The sequence below is a fragment of the Macaca thibetana genome, chromosome 9 (genome assembly GCF_024542745.1).
Source record: "Macaca thibetana thibetana isolate TM-01 chromosome 9, ASM2454274v1, whole genome shotgun sequence".
Classification (NCBI taxonomy): Eukaryota; Metazoa; Chordata; class Mammalia; order Primates; family Cercopithecidae; genus Macaca; species Macaca thibetana.
Window position 1 is genome coordinate 110,588,464 of NC_065586.1, and position 16,368 is coordinate 110,604,831.

The 16,368-nt window shown below is 42.4% G+C and overlaps 1 protein-coding gene across 23 annotated transcripts in view; it reads right to left on the minus strand.

Annotated features, from left to right (window-relative positions):
• Nucleotides 1–16,368, minus strand: part of ABLIM1 (actin binding LIM protein 1) — a 342,305-nt gene that overhangs the window by 41,923 nt on the left and 284,014 nt on the right. For 13 of the 23 annotated variants that reach the window (XM_050804240.1, XM_050804257.1, XM_050804251.1 and 10 more), the window contains exons 9-11: nucleotides 13,400–13,483; nucleotides 1,972–2,049; nucleotides 1,045–1,200 (exon numbers count right to left, since the gene is read on the minus strand). In XM_050804240.1, the coding sequence (XP_050660197.1) occupies nucleotides 1,045–1,200; nucleotides 1,972–2,049; nucleotides 13,400–13,483 (318 nt within the window). The remainder of the gene's footprint in view (nucleotides 1–1,044; nucleotides 1,201–1,971; nucleotides 2,050–13,399; nucleotides 13,484–16,368) is intronic. The other 10 variants (XM_050804258.1, XM_050804255.1, XM_050804254.1 and 7 more) reach the window with 1 other exon arrangement.

A 16,368-nucleotide genomic window follows, 5' to 3' on the forward strand; every position in this document is an offset into this window, starting at 1 on the left:
GCCAGGGGAAATGGACTTGGGTAGGCGCCACAGAGAACCTTCAACCCTGGGATGGGACTGGGGAGGGGAGGATCCCAAGGGGCTGAGAGGCTCTGGTCCCACAGCGGATGGGTCTATGGGCCGAGTATTAACGAGCCCCAAGAGGACAGGTAGCAACAATGGTAGAGATTGCCACATGCTCAGTATTTCTCCCAAGTCTGGCCTCTGATAATTGCTTTATGTAGATTAGCTTGCTTAATCCTCACCAATACCGTATGAGTTAGATTCTATCATTACCCTATCTGTTTTACACGTGAGGAAACTAGGACCATTTTTCTTATCTTTTTAATATAGAGACGAGGTCTCACCATGTTGTCCAGGGTGGTCTTCAACTCCTGGCCTGAAGCAATCCTCCTGCCCTCAGCCTCTCAAAATGTTGGGATTAGAGGTACAAGCACTGTACTTGGCCCAGGAAACTAGGAGCAGAATGGCTGTCACATGGTCAAAGTCAGACAATCAGCATGTGGTGATCCCTAGGTTGAGACCAGGTAATTTGATTCCAGAATCCTGGCTCACACGCCTGTGCTAAACTGTTGCCCCATGCTCTCTACTTTATTTTTTCTTGCATATTCTAACTTCCTTAAGTTGCTGAAAACTGTAGCTACCAAAATTTAGGGGGTGTGTTCTCTCTCTTCATGATCCCATGAATATACTTAAAGTTATCACTAGACACCCCCCAGGAGACTCTCACTCCCTTATTTGCTCTGCCCAGCTCACAGAAGCCCTGCCCTCTTTCTCCCCACTCCCTCCCCACCTCCGGACAGTTTCCATCCCAGCATGCTAATGCTTAGCCTTCTTCATTGTTGTTTGATGTGCCATTGGTCTGTTCTCCCACCTCTCATGATGGGCTTCTGAATACCTCCAAGCACCTGGTCTAGAAATCTGCAAATACTAGGCAGACAAAAGACCACCTGACTTACCTAAACTCCAAATGGTAGTTATTACAAATGTGACAGAAGAGAAGGTAAATTGTTGTACAACTCACAACCACTAGGAATGTATTACCTCTCCAAGGCTCTGCCTCTCCTGTTTGTCATCATAGCCCGAAGTGTAGAAAGGCTCATAGGTAATAAGATCTGGACGTTCAATGTCATAAATTGCCTTGACCTTGGGAATGGCTGCTAAATCCTTGTAATCCAGGATCTCATTGTCTACTTTTGCCTGGCAAAGTTAACCAGAAAGAACAATTACTTTGCAGTCTCGTTGCTTTGGGAAACTGTTGTTGGCACATTTCCTGTTGTTTAAAAAGTGAAGGCCTTAAAATAAACAAAAACCAAAACATCTTGACTAGCACAGTTACACTCTTTAGAAGTTGTCCTTTACACCATGTATTAATCATTTTACACTATGTATTAATCTTTTTTTTAAAAAAAGTCACTGAACACTTAGGAAAAAATCTGTGTAGAATTCTTGAAATAGATAAACATGCAAACCTTAAGGATAATTTCCTGAATTTATGACAGTGAAGGAAAAAGCTCAAACAGATGGTCCAATAATCCTTTCAGATGGTTAAAAACAAGAACTGCATAATTAATAAACTAAATATTTAAATATCTTTGTGGTAGAATTTAAGAACACTCAGTATCAGCATTATAAAATATATATTTATATCACCAAATATCTATATGCAATTTAGGTGCAAGAATTTTTTTTTTTTTGAGATGGAATCTTAGGTGCAAGAACTTTTTAAGTCCTGTAACATATTACTACGTTTTACAGGTCGTCTGATCACTCTGTTGATGGTCACATATAACTGTAATTACCTAAAGGTAAATATGATTGAGAAGACTGTTCTATAAAAATGAAAATCAGGTCTCATAACAAAAATAGAAATCACTTTGAATTAGTTTTTGTTTTGGATTACCCATTCTGCTATTACAACCCACTAATTTACCTGTCCCAGAAATGTCACTTCCAGAAGTAGATACTTACATAGATAGTATGACCTGGTGAGCCAGGAATACTGGAGCCTGGTCTAGAATAAATACTTTCCGAGGATGTCCTGGTAGGCTGTAAAATAAACAGTGACTTGTAAGATTTCGGACCCTGGCTTCAGAATCTAGACTGTCCTGGGCCCTTAAGCTTTACTAAAAACTCAGCTAGTGAAAAAAAGAAACATTTACCACCTTTTTGAATAAGATAACATACAACCTAGAAGGAAAGGTAAATGCAAACTAGTTGTATGATCCAGTTTTGAAAAGGCATGGGGAGGCCTTTCTCTGGCCCTTCCTGCTCCTTGTTCCCTATGAGAACTTCTGGTTTACCTTCGAGCATACCTCAAAGCTTCCCATTTCTCTCCTTCTCTACTGCAATAGTCCCAGCCCCAGTCACCACCTCCATTCATCCAGATTATTGCAATGGCCTCCCTGTGCATCTTCTGCCTTCTCCCCTCCCTTCTTCAAATCTACCTGGCAGGCAATGGATAGAGAGACCTTTTTTTTTTTTTTTTTTTTTTTTTTAAAGATAGAGTTTCTCTCTGTCGCCCAGGCTGGAGTGCAGTGGCGCAATCTCAGCTCACTGCAAGCTCCGACTCCCAGGTTCACGCCATTCTCCTGTCTCAGCCTCCCCAGTAGCTGGGACTACAGGCACCTGCCACCATGCCCGGCTAATTTTTTTGTATTTTTAGTAGAGACGGGGTTTCACCATGTTAGGCAGGATGGTCTCAATCTCCTAACCTCATGTTCCACCTGCCTCGGCCTCCCAAAGTACTGGGATTACAGGCGTGAGCCACCGTGCCCAGCCGAGAGACCTTTCAAGAACATCGTTTGGATGGTCACTACTCTGCTTTTGTCTCCAGCATTGATATAGTTTGGCTGTGTCCCCACCCAAATCTCACCTAGAATTGTAATGATCCCCATGTGTCAAGGGTGGGACCAGGTGGAGATCACTGAATCATGGGGGTGGTTTCCCTCATACTGTTCTCGTGATAGTGAATAAGTCTCATGAGACTGATGGTTTTATAAATGGGAGTTTCCCTGCGCAAGCTCTCTTGCCTGCCACCACATAAGACAGGACTTTGCTTCTCATTTGCCTTCTGCCATGATTGTGAGGCCTCCCCAGCCATGTGGAACTGCGAGTCCATTAAGCCTCTTTCCTTTATAAATTACCCAGTCTTGGGTATGTCTTTACTAGTGGCGTGAGAACAGACCTAATACAAGCATCCATTCAGAATAAAATCACAACAAGCAGAGCCTCAGGATTCTAACCCTGCCTTCCCCTCCTACCTCCTCTCTCACCTGTCATCACTCACACAACACAGCGCACAAAGCTTCCTCGGAGTTTTTAATCCTCGCTTGCTGCTCCCTCTGCCTGAAATGCCCTAGCTCCAAATTTTAATTGGATGATTCTCTTCCTTCAGGCTTGGCTTAAATATCACCTCCTCAGAGAGGCCCTCCCTGATTCAACCCAGAGTTGGTTCCCTTTGTTTTCTCTCATAGTGTCATTCTTTTTTCCTGCATGAGTAAAATGTATAATTATATATTTATTGGTTTCCTTGTATCATGTCTGTCTCCCTCATTAACTTTAGTCATGCTCTCAGACCTCATAGAGTTTATTTTTTAACCACTGTCTATACCCAATGCTTTCCACAGGTACATAGAAGGTACAAATCCTAGTTGAGGGAATGAGCTAGAATTTATTATTTGTAAACAGATACTTAGTTTGCAGACACTTGACTTATGTTAATTACACGATTTGAGTCTAACTATACAGAGAGTCACTGAGGTAAGGCTAGTGGGTTGGCCTTTGGGAAGGACGAAAGAAACTGGACTTCATAGTATATACTTGAAGAACGTGGAGAGTGAGAGGTGGTTATGTGAGCAGGAAGGAAACTTATGAACTAGGATCAGCTGCCTCCTGCTTCTGTTTAACATGTTCTGGAAAGCTCTGCAGAGAAAACTCAAGGCCTCACTTTGGAACACTTCCTCACCTCTGTTGCAGCTATTTCCTAAAGAGGATAACTTACAGTTCTACAATAGGAATAAAACTTTGCCTTCTCAGTAGTGTATCTATTGATGTTTAATACCTTGAATGTGGGCATCACTGAGCCAAAGAAACTCCTTCAGACAAGGGTGTTGCCTCACTATATTGTTCACAGTTGAAACAATGAAGGCAAACATATCTGGCTGATTCAGGTCTGGCAGTGATTAGACTCATTGCTGGAAGACTGTGATCCGTCTTTTTCAGCCAATGCCCCTGGTATCTTTGAGATGCCAGGGTGGAAGTGGGTGGGAGAAATCGTACCACACCCAGGTGGAGGTGCACCAAGTCCATCACTTCTGGGCCTCCTCCCCAGGACCTAGCGTGCACAAGCGCTTTCCTGCTAGAGCTATAGCAATTGCAGGTATATCTCAATATGAGAAAATTCTACCTCTGAGTATGTTGAAAGAGGAAAGACTCACATAACACTATTCAAGAAATGTGCAGCCTGGGTGTGGTGGCTCACGCCTGTAATCTCAGCACTTTGGGAGGCCGAGGCAGGTGGATCACCTGAGGTCAGGAATTCGAGACCAGCCTGGCCAACATGGTGAAACCCCATCTCTACTAAAAATACAAAAAAATTAACCGGGTGTGGTGGCGGACGCCTGTAATCCCAGCTATTTGGGAGGCTGAGGTAGGAGAATTGCTTGAACTTGGAAGGCAGAGGTTGCAGTGAGCCGAGATGGTGCCACTGCACTCCAGCCTGGGCAACAAGAGCGAAACTCCACCTCATTAAAAAAATAATAATAAATTGCAATTTCTAGATCCATTTCCTAATCAAAATACAGAAGTGGCGCAATCAAAATGTATTCCTCCTTTACAAGGAGATGCTACTCCCTGAAAATGCTGAATCTATATCCATCTCTGTGGGATAATTATTAACCACAGGTAGTCCTTCAGCTTCAAGTGGCCAGGACCTCCCATTTGCCAAACTTAATGTCAAAATGAAGCCTCTTAAGTAGCAACCCAAGAATATCAATGGCAGCGAATGTCTACTGCCCACTTACTATGTGGCAGGCCTGTGCCCAGCGCTTCCCAGGCTTAATCTCATGTAATCTTCTCAGTAACCCTAGGAGGTACCTTCCATTACTATTCCTATTTTACAGATAAGGAAAAAGTATCAGTACTCCAAGCCACATAGGTAGGAAACGGATGAAGAGTCAGGATTTGAACTCAGACACTCTAGGTCCACAGCCCAACCATTTAAGCCCTGCACTAAAATTTTGCCTGTATTGTAGGGTGAGTGTGATCATTTATTTCCCATCAACACAACTATGGGACAAATGGGATAAAACTAATAGAGACATATTGAGATCAAGTAGCAGAAAAGAATGTCTGCTAACTGAAAATATTTTTATTGCACCAGCTCTGTAAGAACACTGCAATAGCTCACTGGGTTGGGGTAGGGAGAGGGTATGTGGCAGGGGCATCAGATTTCTTCAGTTACTGGGGTTGCTATGACAAAAGCCTGTTTTCATTAACAAGCATCCAGGACATTGTGTGAACAGCCAAAGTGTACACTGGGGCTTTGAGGTCACTCGTATGTTACTCATCCTTATTTTTGCCAAGTGTGGGGCAAGGATACTTTCAGCCTTTGCTGTAATGATGCACCTGGGATGGCTCTAAATGGTTTTATTTGCTCTTGTACTGCATGTACTGGTAGAAACAGAGCTGAAGAACAACGCACGCACATGTAGGGAAGGGTCTTTAACGCCACCTTCCGGGGATGAAGAGTTTCACGGGCAGAAAAGGCAGTTCTCTTGGCAGAACTAGCCTATTTCAGTTCAGTTTCTCTCTCCCTTCTTTGAGACAGAGTCTCACTCTGTCGCTCAGCCTGGAGTGCAGTGGCATGATCTTGGCTCACTGCAACCTCTGCCTCCCGGGTTCAAGCGATTCTAGTGCCTCAGCTTTCCAAGTAGCTAGGACTACAAGCGTGCGCCACCACACCCAGCTAATTTTTGTATTTTTAGTAGAGATGGGGTTTCACCACATTGGCCAGGATGGTCTCAAACTCCTGACCTCATGATTTGCCTGCCTCGGCCTCCCAAAGTGCTGGGATTACAGGCGTGAGCCAGAACGCCTGGCCTCTCCCTTCCTTCTTGGCCGGATTAGAGGATCCTGTGAGTTATGCAGGCTTTCTTGGAAGCATTTACCTGTTTGTGTTTACACTATTAATATTGTTGAGCTAAAGATTTTAAAAGTTAATCAACAATTTGAATTTTTTCAAGTCCCATTTGGTTTTTAAAAGTTTTCAGATCAAAATTACCTCCAATTTACATATACTTGCCCCCAAGTTCTCTGATTCAGAAATAAATATTTTAGGTTTTAATAGTCAGGCAGTTTTCCAAGTCAGGTGAACTGGTCATCAAATTTTCTGATGTTCTGGCTTGTCTTAGGGATGCTTGTCTTAGAGCATCCCTCTGTTACTCGCATCTTCAAACTTTAGTGTTGAGAAATGCCCTGATGTATCTTGGTGATATGGTTTGGCTCTGTGCCCCCACCCAAATCTCATCTTGATTTGTAATCTCCATGTGTCAAGGGAGAGAGGTGATTGGATTATGGGGGCGGTTTCCCCCATGCTGTTCTCATGATAGTGAGGGAATTCTCACGAGACCTGGTGGTTTTATAAATGGTAGTTTTTCCTGCACTCACACGCTGTCTCTTTCCTGCCGCCATGTGAAGAAGGTCTTTGCTTCCCCTTTGCCTTCTGCCATGATTGTAAGTTTCCTGAGGCCTTCCCAGCCATGCAGAACCGTGAGTCAATTAAATCTCTTTTCTGTAAAAATTACCCAGTCTTGGGCAGTTCTTTACAGCAGTGTGAAAATGGACCAATACACTTGGAGATTCGGAAACTGCTTTTTCTTTCACTGAATTTACCATTGTTTGTTTTTGCTTCATTCTGACCTCCTAAGTTTACGGTAAAATTTACTTCCACGGACATCTTGTTTACGGGTTAAGTTGCATTCTTGCTTGTTTATTTTCTTACAATGGCCCAATTCTGTTTACCTGTCTATATTGAAATAATGGGATAGAACACATCTATGTGTTTTATGTAATACAGTGTAATACAGTGCACTTAAAAGGCTGACTTTGGTGCCAAATAACAGTTCAAACCTGGACTCTACTAGTTGTTTGATGTTACATGAGCTTTTCTTTTTTCTTTTCCTTTCTTTTTTTCTTTTAAATTCCTTGAGCTTCAACTTCTTCATGTATAGAACGGAGAAAGGTGTACCAGCATAACTATGTCATAGGGTTAAATGAGAGAATGCATATAAAGCTTCAAGCACCTTACTGGGCACATGGCAAGTAGTCAACATTTTCTGGACACTTGGGATTAGACTAGGTTTCTTAGGCAGTTATTTTCAAATAATGCTTCTGTTTTGCTCTTCATGAATATTCCTTTCATATGTGAGCTACATAGAACTAGGCTTCCCCAGCATTCTCTACAGCTACCGCACTTGGACTCCTTCCCATCAGAACACAGATATGTGAAGCAATTCATCACAGTATATGGGGCAGCAGTCCCGCCAGGAGCTGAGAGATCGCCTTCCCCTCCTTGAGGACTCTGTGAAGTGATTCCAAATGCTCTTGGAGACAGTGACTGTGTCTTAACTTTAGTAATTAATGCCCTTCCCATGCCAATGACGATGACCTTGCACAGTCTGTCTTATCTGCCAGGACAGTTCCTGGTTTGCTGCCTACTGAACTGTGCTCAAGGCTTCCGTGACACGCATGGATTGCCTGCTTTTTGCCACGGTCCCTAATGTCTCTCAAAGTATATTTGCTCAACTGCAGGGGGTTAGCGGGCTCTCCTTTATGAAGATCATAAAATTACTTTTTAAAAATCGAATGATTATTTTTTGGAGTTTTAATCCTACTTAGAATTTTACATTTCAATTTGAAACATCTAGAATTCTAAACATGTTGAATTTCAAATTAACATCTTGCTTATTAAAAGAACCCTTTTTATTCTTCCAGCTGTTATTTTTCTTTTCCTAACGAATCCATAATTTGCTGTTATGCTCAGCAAAAGGCTCAGAGCTGTTCTCCAACACAATAATATACATCCATTTAGACAGAAACCATCTCAACCTTGAAAGCACTTAACTTACTGACATGCTGTCCCACTTTCATATCCCACTGACAATTTCTTCTTTACTATTAACCCAACCCTATCATCACCTCTTTGGTCATCACAGAATTTTACAGGTGATCCTGACATGTAACTGATGATCCTTCCATGTAGTCATTTAATCTAAATTACCATTTCTACCCATTCAGATGTCCATGGTAACAACAGTGACCCAATAATTATGAACTGAACTCAATAACCCAATGGGTCAGCAGCCTTGTTTCTGGAATTCTCTATGAGAGTTACAGTGAACAAAATTACTCTCTGGTCTATGTTATAAATGTGTACAATTTCAAATATTTATCACCAAAGGTAAGCCCACTGCTATAGAATAAAGGAAACAGCAAGGACTTATGGCTAACATTCTAAAAGCAGGTACAATTTATTTACTTGCATTTAAGCACCTTTTCCTTGCAGAAAAACCAACTTGAAAGTGCAGTTGGAAAAATTCAGTTCTTTCTTTTGATGCTATCTTTGGCATCTTCTGATACCATCTTTGGCGTGGAGGTGGGGTGGGGTGGGATGAAGAAAGCAGGCAAGGTAGATAGATAAAGAATTATATATGGTTGTGATCACTCAGAGGATTTTGCCAGTGAGATTAGGCAAGTAGTTGAAACTTTATTTTGGTAAAAGGAAGAAAGGAGCCTTCGGTAAGAACCTTCTTGTTGATATGGCTGTTCTCACTCAGTCTCTCATGATGAAGGGGTCCATTTACTCTATAGTCATCTCCCAGCACACTTTCATGTCTTTACTTTTGATTTCAACAACTATTTTTACTTTCCACACACACACACACACACACACACACAAATTAACAAAGAGACGCCTCACCAGAAGTGTCTGGTATTCAACAGGAGAGACAAAAAATGGTATTTAATTACAAATAAGTAGCCAAACGCTTTAAAAAGCACATCTTTTTGTTTTCTTCATGAAATTTCTTTGAAAAGCCCTCTAAATACCTTTCAGCTATTTTTCCCCTATGCCTTGATTTTGTCCATCTGTCCTACCATTCAGAAGGCACAGTCACAGAATGAAAATTAATTGAAGACATCCTCTTCTGTTTCCACTCCAGCTCTTATTATTCTTCAAATACTAACCATTAAAAACACTTACCAGAGCTGCCAGTTGAGTAAGTAGAAAAATGACATTTTCCATTTACTTTCCATTATGGTCCACCATGCACATGGGTCTCCTAGAAGGACAGTGCTGGGAAGCACTTTGTAGTCCCTGCCCTCCCCCCATTCAGCAGGAGCAGGGATGCAACAACTATATTCATCTAATTTGCATTTATCCAAAGCCATGCTCTAAGGAGAGAGAAACTACAGGCATCTGGCAACCAGATCAGAATGATCTTATGAACACTGATGGGACAACTACTGATATAAGGTGATTGACACCTTATACTAAATCCTGTTGATGTTGACAGTACCTGCCTTGGGTTTTTGTTGAAGTTCATTAGACAAGGTGGTGATAACAGCTGTAGAAGAAGGAATACTTTAAAAACCTGCACATACTGAATGCCCGCTGCTAAGCAAAGAAAGAGTGAAATCAACTCCTTTGGAAAAAAATAATTTTGTGTTTGGAGAGGAGGCAGGAGGGTGCTGTGGGCACACACCACTTCTCTGGAGACAGTTTCACAAATGCCATCAGTCTTTACTACATGCGATCTTTCCAGTACAAATCTTTACACCTCTACATTCAGCTGTCTGATGAATTGTAAAGACACCCTCGAAAGGATGAAATACTTGAACGAAGTGAAAGCTGGGAGTAAAACAGTGTATTGTAGTGACATGAACAAAACAAAAATCAAACACCACTAACATTACTTGCTTGTTCTAGACAGACATAAAGCCTCAAATTAGCTCCTTTAAAAATATACACATGGTATTTGTTTGGTATATTATAGATTGACAAGTGCATATGTTATAATAGGTAAATATTAGTTTCAAAGAAAAAAGTCATGCCCATTTTGTAGGTCAGTCAATTCATGCTTTAACCTCCAAAGGCATAGCTGAGAAAAACTCCCTTTTAGAATGAAAGCAAGTGACACCCCCCAGATTATTACAGACTTGGTCCTGGGAATACCATGTGCTTTGTCTATAATGAATTATACATGCTCAGTACTGAGTTTACCTGTAGACAAAATTTGCTATTCATAGAAAACTTCCAAGTGAGTGGAACCAGAATTTGTTTTTCTCAGGTAATTCTATTTTCACCATTTTCTTTTACCTGTCATTCAGGCAAAAGGAAAAGATGGAGCTCATTCTCAATCTAGATAACAAAATGACTTTCCTGCTATAGATTTTACTTTCCTCTACAACAAAACCAGGGCTTATTTCTGAAGCACAGAGTGCTGAATGTCCCTGCAAGGAAGACAGTTGATCTAATAACTAAGGGTACTCAGTTTTAAGTGGTGGGAAATGAGCCGCTGTGTAGCCAAAGTACTTAAAAGATAAAATATCTGTGACTTGAGGACTGCACTGCTTTGAAGTTTTCTGGCATTTTAAAGGTACTGATGAGCCATTCTTCAATCTCCAATGGGTGAAGGGAGATCTTGCCACACAGCCCATTTTCTCTGCCAGGTCCCAAGCTGTTTACAACTTTCTGTGATGGAGCTAAAGTTGACTTCATTGATAGTTACAGCTGGATAATAGGAATCAGATGTCCCGTTTGAACAACAAGACAGGAGGAGAGAAGTTATTGTAAACAGATCTCTCTCGCTCCCTCTCTCTCTCTCAAGATGCTCCAAATCTCTCAAGCTTAAAGGTCTGGGGCAAACTAAAAAATTTCACACTTGATGATGGCATTTTTCTTCAAGTCATGAAAATGTATTACTTGGTTGTAGCCACAAGCTAACAAAATGTAATACTATTTAACAGTATACTACAGGAAAAAATAAAAAAAAAAAAAAGCTATTGAACAAGTGGCTTTTTGCCAAGTGGAAGCACTAATTCTGAGCAACACTCATTTGCAGTGGGGACAGTCTTTGGCTGTTCCTCTGGATTCATGCGACTTTGACTTCACTGTGTGTGGAAACTCTGCCACTGGAGCTGAAACTTTAACACAGAGTGAAGATTGTATGAAAAATACATCGTATCATAGGAACCCAGTATCATGGGACAATGCAAGGCACCAAGGCCTGGGGTCAAGAACCAAAGTACGTAGTTGGCTTGCTGTTTATGACAGCCTGTGCAGTCTCAGACATGCTCCTGTATCTGTCCGCCTTTTTTTTTTTTTTGAGACAGGGTCTCACTCTGTCACGCAGGCTGGAGCACAGTGGCATGATCTTGGTTCACTGCAGCCTCAACCTCCCCAGGCTCAGGTGATCTTCCCATCTAAGCCTTCCGAGTGGCTAAGAATACGGGCATGCACCACCACGCCTGGCTAATTTTTGTATTTTTGGAGGGGTACATATGGGGTTTTGCCATGTTGCCCAGGCTGGTCTCAAACTCCTGTGTTCTAGCGATCTGCCCACATTGGCCTCTCAACGTGCTGGGATTACAGGCATAAGCCACCATGCCCAGCCCATCTGACTTCATTCTATCAACGAGGAAACTCAGGGGGTTGACCTCTAAAAGATTCTCTTCTACTCTAAGCTTCTACACTTGTCTTTTCCATCGTGCAAAGAAAGAAGGTGAAGGCTTAACAAAAATAGAAACTCAAACTCTTCTTATCCTTAGTGCAATTCTGACAGGCACAGAACGTACAGACACACAGCCCAGCCAAAGTGCTGCAGTGCAACCCTGAATTGTTAGCAGAGCTAGAGAACAGGTTTCATCTGAGCCAAGATGAGATTGTAGAAAGTCCCTTCTAGTTTAACAGGCTAAGGTTTCCACTGATTCTCAGAAACCCCTAAAGGTCAGGTCTGTGCATGCAGCATAATCTCCAGCCTGGCTGTTGCTCTGCTGGGCTGGCTGAGTCCTTTCCCTTCTCCTGCAGGATGCCCCGGGCAGGTGGCACTGCTCTCTTCCTTACACACCATCAGTGGCCCCCTGACAACAGCCTCAGCCAGTATTTAATGTTCCCCTTCTTCTGCTTCTTTCAGGTTTTTGTCTCACTGTCCCCTTGCAGTATAGCAGAACGAATATGAGTGATGGGCTCACGGAAACATGTTTTCCAATCCTAGCTCTTCCACTTACCAGTAGAGTAACTCTGGAGAAGTTACCTAACTACGATGGGTCTCAGTCTCCCCATCTGTAAAATGGGAATAAGATGAGCTACCTTGCAGGAATTCTTAGGGAGAGCAAATGAGATTGTACATAAATCCCCCAGCCTCCATAGAGTAGGTGCCTGTTTCTCAGTTTCTTCCTTTCCCACTTCACTGTTCCTTTGTTTTTTTTTTTTTTTTTTTCTTGAGACAGAGTCTTGCTCTGTTGCCCAGGCTGGAGTGCAGTGGCATAATCTTGGCTCACTGCAATCTCTGTCTCCAGGGTTCAAACAACTCTCCTGTCTCAGTCTCCTGAGTAGCTGCGATTACAGGCGTCCACAACAATGCCCAGCTAATTTTTCTATTTTTAGTGGAGACGGGGTTTCACCATGTTGGCCAGGGTGGTCTTGAACTCTTGATCTCAAGTGATCCACCTGCCTCCGCCTCCCACAGTGCTGGGATTACAGGCGTGAGCCACTGCACTCGGCCTCACTCTTCCTTTCTTGAGTGAAACCACTCCCTACCCAAGCACTGCCTTTCTCGGCTGCACACTTCACATCTCCTCATGGGGTCTGCCACTTTCTCCTCATCCCCTCATGGTCAAATCTCAGCCAGCCTCTAAAAATCAACTCCAAGACCACTTCTCCCAGGAAGCGACCCTGGAGGCCTTTTCCTCATCGGATATTCCAAGGAGCGTGGCCTTTGCGATCCGTAGCCTGGGATGGGTTTCTATACCACCCTTATAATTATTTATCTGTCTTTCCTCACCTATGAGCCTGGATCTGCTACATTCAACCCAGTTCTACACCTGGGTGCTCAGCAGATACTTGTGCAGTGAACAAACGTGGCAACACAGGACCAAAAGGCAGCTTCTGATGTGCTTGCTTTACAGACACAAAGCTTTAGCTGCTGCTCTGAATGAAAACATCCATCCAAGAAGACAACGGCCAGAGTCAGTGTGAGAGGCGCTCGTGGTGTGAGAAAAGCATCTGCTTTCTGCAGGAGCCGAAGAAGTTATGTGAGAAAAGCAGCCCGGGGGAAAAGCAACAGAAGCCTGGGCCCAGGACAGTGGCTTTGAGCCCCAGCCTAGACACAGCGCCAACCTGCAGAGACGGAGACTGTCCTGTGCGTCGAATCAGACTTTTGGGATAAAAGAAATCGGATGAAGAACGCCGAATGTTTGGCAGCTGCCATGAAACATGAGAAAAGGGAAGAATGAACATAGAAATAGCCTCAAATCAGAAGTATTATTAAAAAAAAAGAACAACACCTTAGGGAAAACTAACTTGATAGTAAACATAAAGTGGGATCCTTTCATTGATGTACATGTGGATTTTTTGGGTCAATTTTTGGGCCCATGTTTAAAAGCATATCAAATGGTCTTCAAGTTACAGTATATTTATCTAAGCTCCAACCCCTTTCAATTCCTCTCCATCTATTTTGGCTTAGACATTCTTATAATATATAAAGGGTAAGAAGCCAGTGAAGCCAATTGAGAGGCATTCTTGAGAATCTGTTGTTACAAATGCCCCATGAGTTCTTAAATATCAAAAATGTGGATTACTCAGTGGGGTTGCTGAAAGATTCTTAAAACATTTTCATTTTGCTGTGGAAACTGCACTAATGTGAAAAGTGAAAGGCCTGGAAATCTTGGCTCAAGATTTGTGATGTGTAGACACACCCTTAAGAGAGCACAAGATGCATTTCTCTGTTCAAAACCTATTCCCTTTAACCCCCCCAACGTCAGTGTGAACCCTGGCTCTGGGCACATGGGGGCCTCTTCCTCACTTCCCGGCTTTCCAAAGACAGTGACCCAGAGCCCTCTCCTGACCTCCCAAGTAGTGAACGCTGGGTTTAGGAGAAGAGCTTTAGGATTCTCTGGAAGGTTTACTAAAGGAAGAAAACAAGAGCTCCTCTTGGCCAGAATGGGTGGAAGTATTTCACTAGTTGTTTTCATAAGCTTATCCAGATAGTTTTCCATCAAGATGTAATCAGAGTATTGTTGTTTTTTAAAAATCATTTTAGTCACATGATCTGCAAGCTCAAGCAATCCTGATACAGAAAAGACCCACATTCCACTCAGTCTGGCCTCATTAGCATTCCTCTCTTCATCTCCCAAAAGACTTCATCAGAGATGAAGTTAAAATGATTACTAAAAAACCCAAAAGCAACACTAGAGAGAGAGTACAAACTACTATAGCTACTTGGGTGGTTTCTGGGCAGCATCCTCAAGCTATGCTGTGAACTTTACATTCTTATGATAAAAGTCACAATAAGGATGATCATTTATGTTCTCATATTTTATTAAAGGTAACTCATTTCCAAAGCATCCATAGTTTCTCAAAAATCCCAGAGTATAGAGCCCACAACCGGGTGACTATGCCCGTGTGTGACTATCCGGCTGATGGACTTCAGGAGTCTGTGTGTCAAAAACAGAGAGCGAAACCACCCTAAGTTTGGTGGGCAAATTCCTCTTCAGCTGTTCTTACCTTTATTCAGTTATTCAGAGAAAAAGTGTTTCCCCCCCCTCCCCTCTCAACTTAAGTATGTTCACAATAATTTTGCATTCTAAAAGCACTGCATTTGTTCAGGGTCACAGCGAAGGGACAAGTTTCTAAAATATCCAAATGGTAAAATGTTTCCATCTGATTGATGGATGTGAATTGAGGAGGAAAAGAAAAAACAAAAAACAGAGGAAAAATAGCTCCTGTGCATACGTGTGGTTCATTCAGAGAATAAAGCAAACACACTAGGAAAATAAGAGCTGTAATTCCCAAGGCAGCAGGCAAAGGGATCTGAAAAAAGGCAGAGCGAGTGGGTCTCGCTGATAATCACTGCTCCAAAGCCAAGTCACCCCTTCACAAGTCACACATCAGTGACTAGACCCCATCAATAAACTGGCCGTGCTGCCGCTGGGGATTACATACATAGCTTCTGATGCCTGCTAATGGCAGATCGAGAAGAGATTATACTACGCACTAGAGGCTGGCCTCCAAAATAAATCCAGGCCATTCTTTTCCCTGAGACAGTAAACAGGGTGCAGTCAAACTCCAGTTTTTCTATGGGTACCACTAAGTTAGGTTCTGGGCAGCATCCTCAAGCTATGCTGTGAACTTTACATTCTTATGATAAAAGTCACAATAAGGATGATCATTTATGTTCTCGTATTTTATTAAAGGTAACTCATTTCCAAAGCATCCATAGTTTCTCAAAAATCCCAGAGTATAGAGCCCACAACCGGGTGACTATGCCCGTGTGTGACTATCCGGCTGATGGACTTCAGGAGTCTGTGTGTCAAAAACAGAGAGCGAAACCACCCTAAGTTTGGTGGGCAAATTCCTCTTCAGCTGTTCTTACCTTTATTCAGTTATTCAGAGAAAAAGTGTTTCCATGGGTACCACAGTTTTCTATGGGTACCACTAAGTTAAGTTAGGTTAAGCCGAGGCACTGGGATTCATTCAGTCTGATTATTGCACTGAAAAATACTTCCTAGCCCGCATGAAAAACGGGGCATCTGAACAGGATGGAGATTATGATCATGGTTTTACAACTGTGCACAGCGCTTTGCTTCCGAAACATAAAACACTGTCATCTGGAGGTGTTCTGAGAATTGATTAATTTACCTATCTTGGTTCGCTATTATTTTCCCCATAGGTTTTATCTGACAAGCCATCAGCTTTTAGAGTCTATTCTGGTGAATTTGGATTCAGTAAAATGAGAGACCAGTAAAATGTACTAATGTAGAGCTGGGGTCAGAGTAGCGCATTATAGACTAAGCACCAAAACAGTCTGGTGAGGTCAGCAGATGCTGCACCAGGAACCTGATGAGTCATTGTTTTCCCATCTGCATGATTTGACTTTTCCCTTGAATGCTTTTCTAAGAAGCTGCCTAGTGAGGCCAAGGCTTACTTTGTCTAACACAAGCATTTGGAATAAAAACCACAGTACATTTAAGGTAAGAGGGGACCCCTTTCCCTAGCCAAATGGCCTTTGAACTTAGTTTGCTATAAGGGAAAAAGTCAGTAAAAAGTAATTTCACCTAAACCCTAACCCCAAGAATTAGTGACCATGA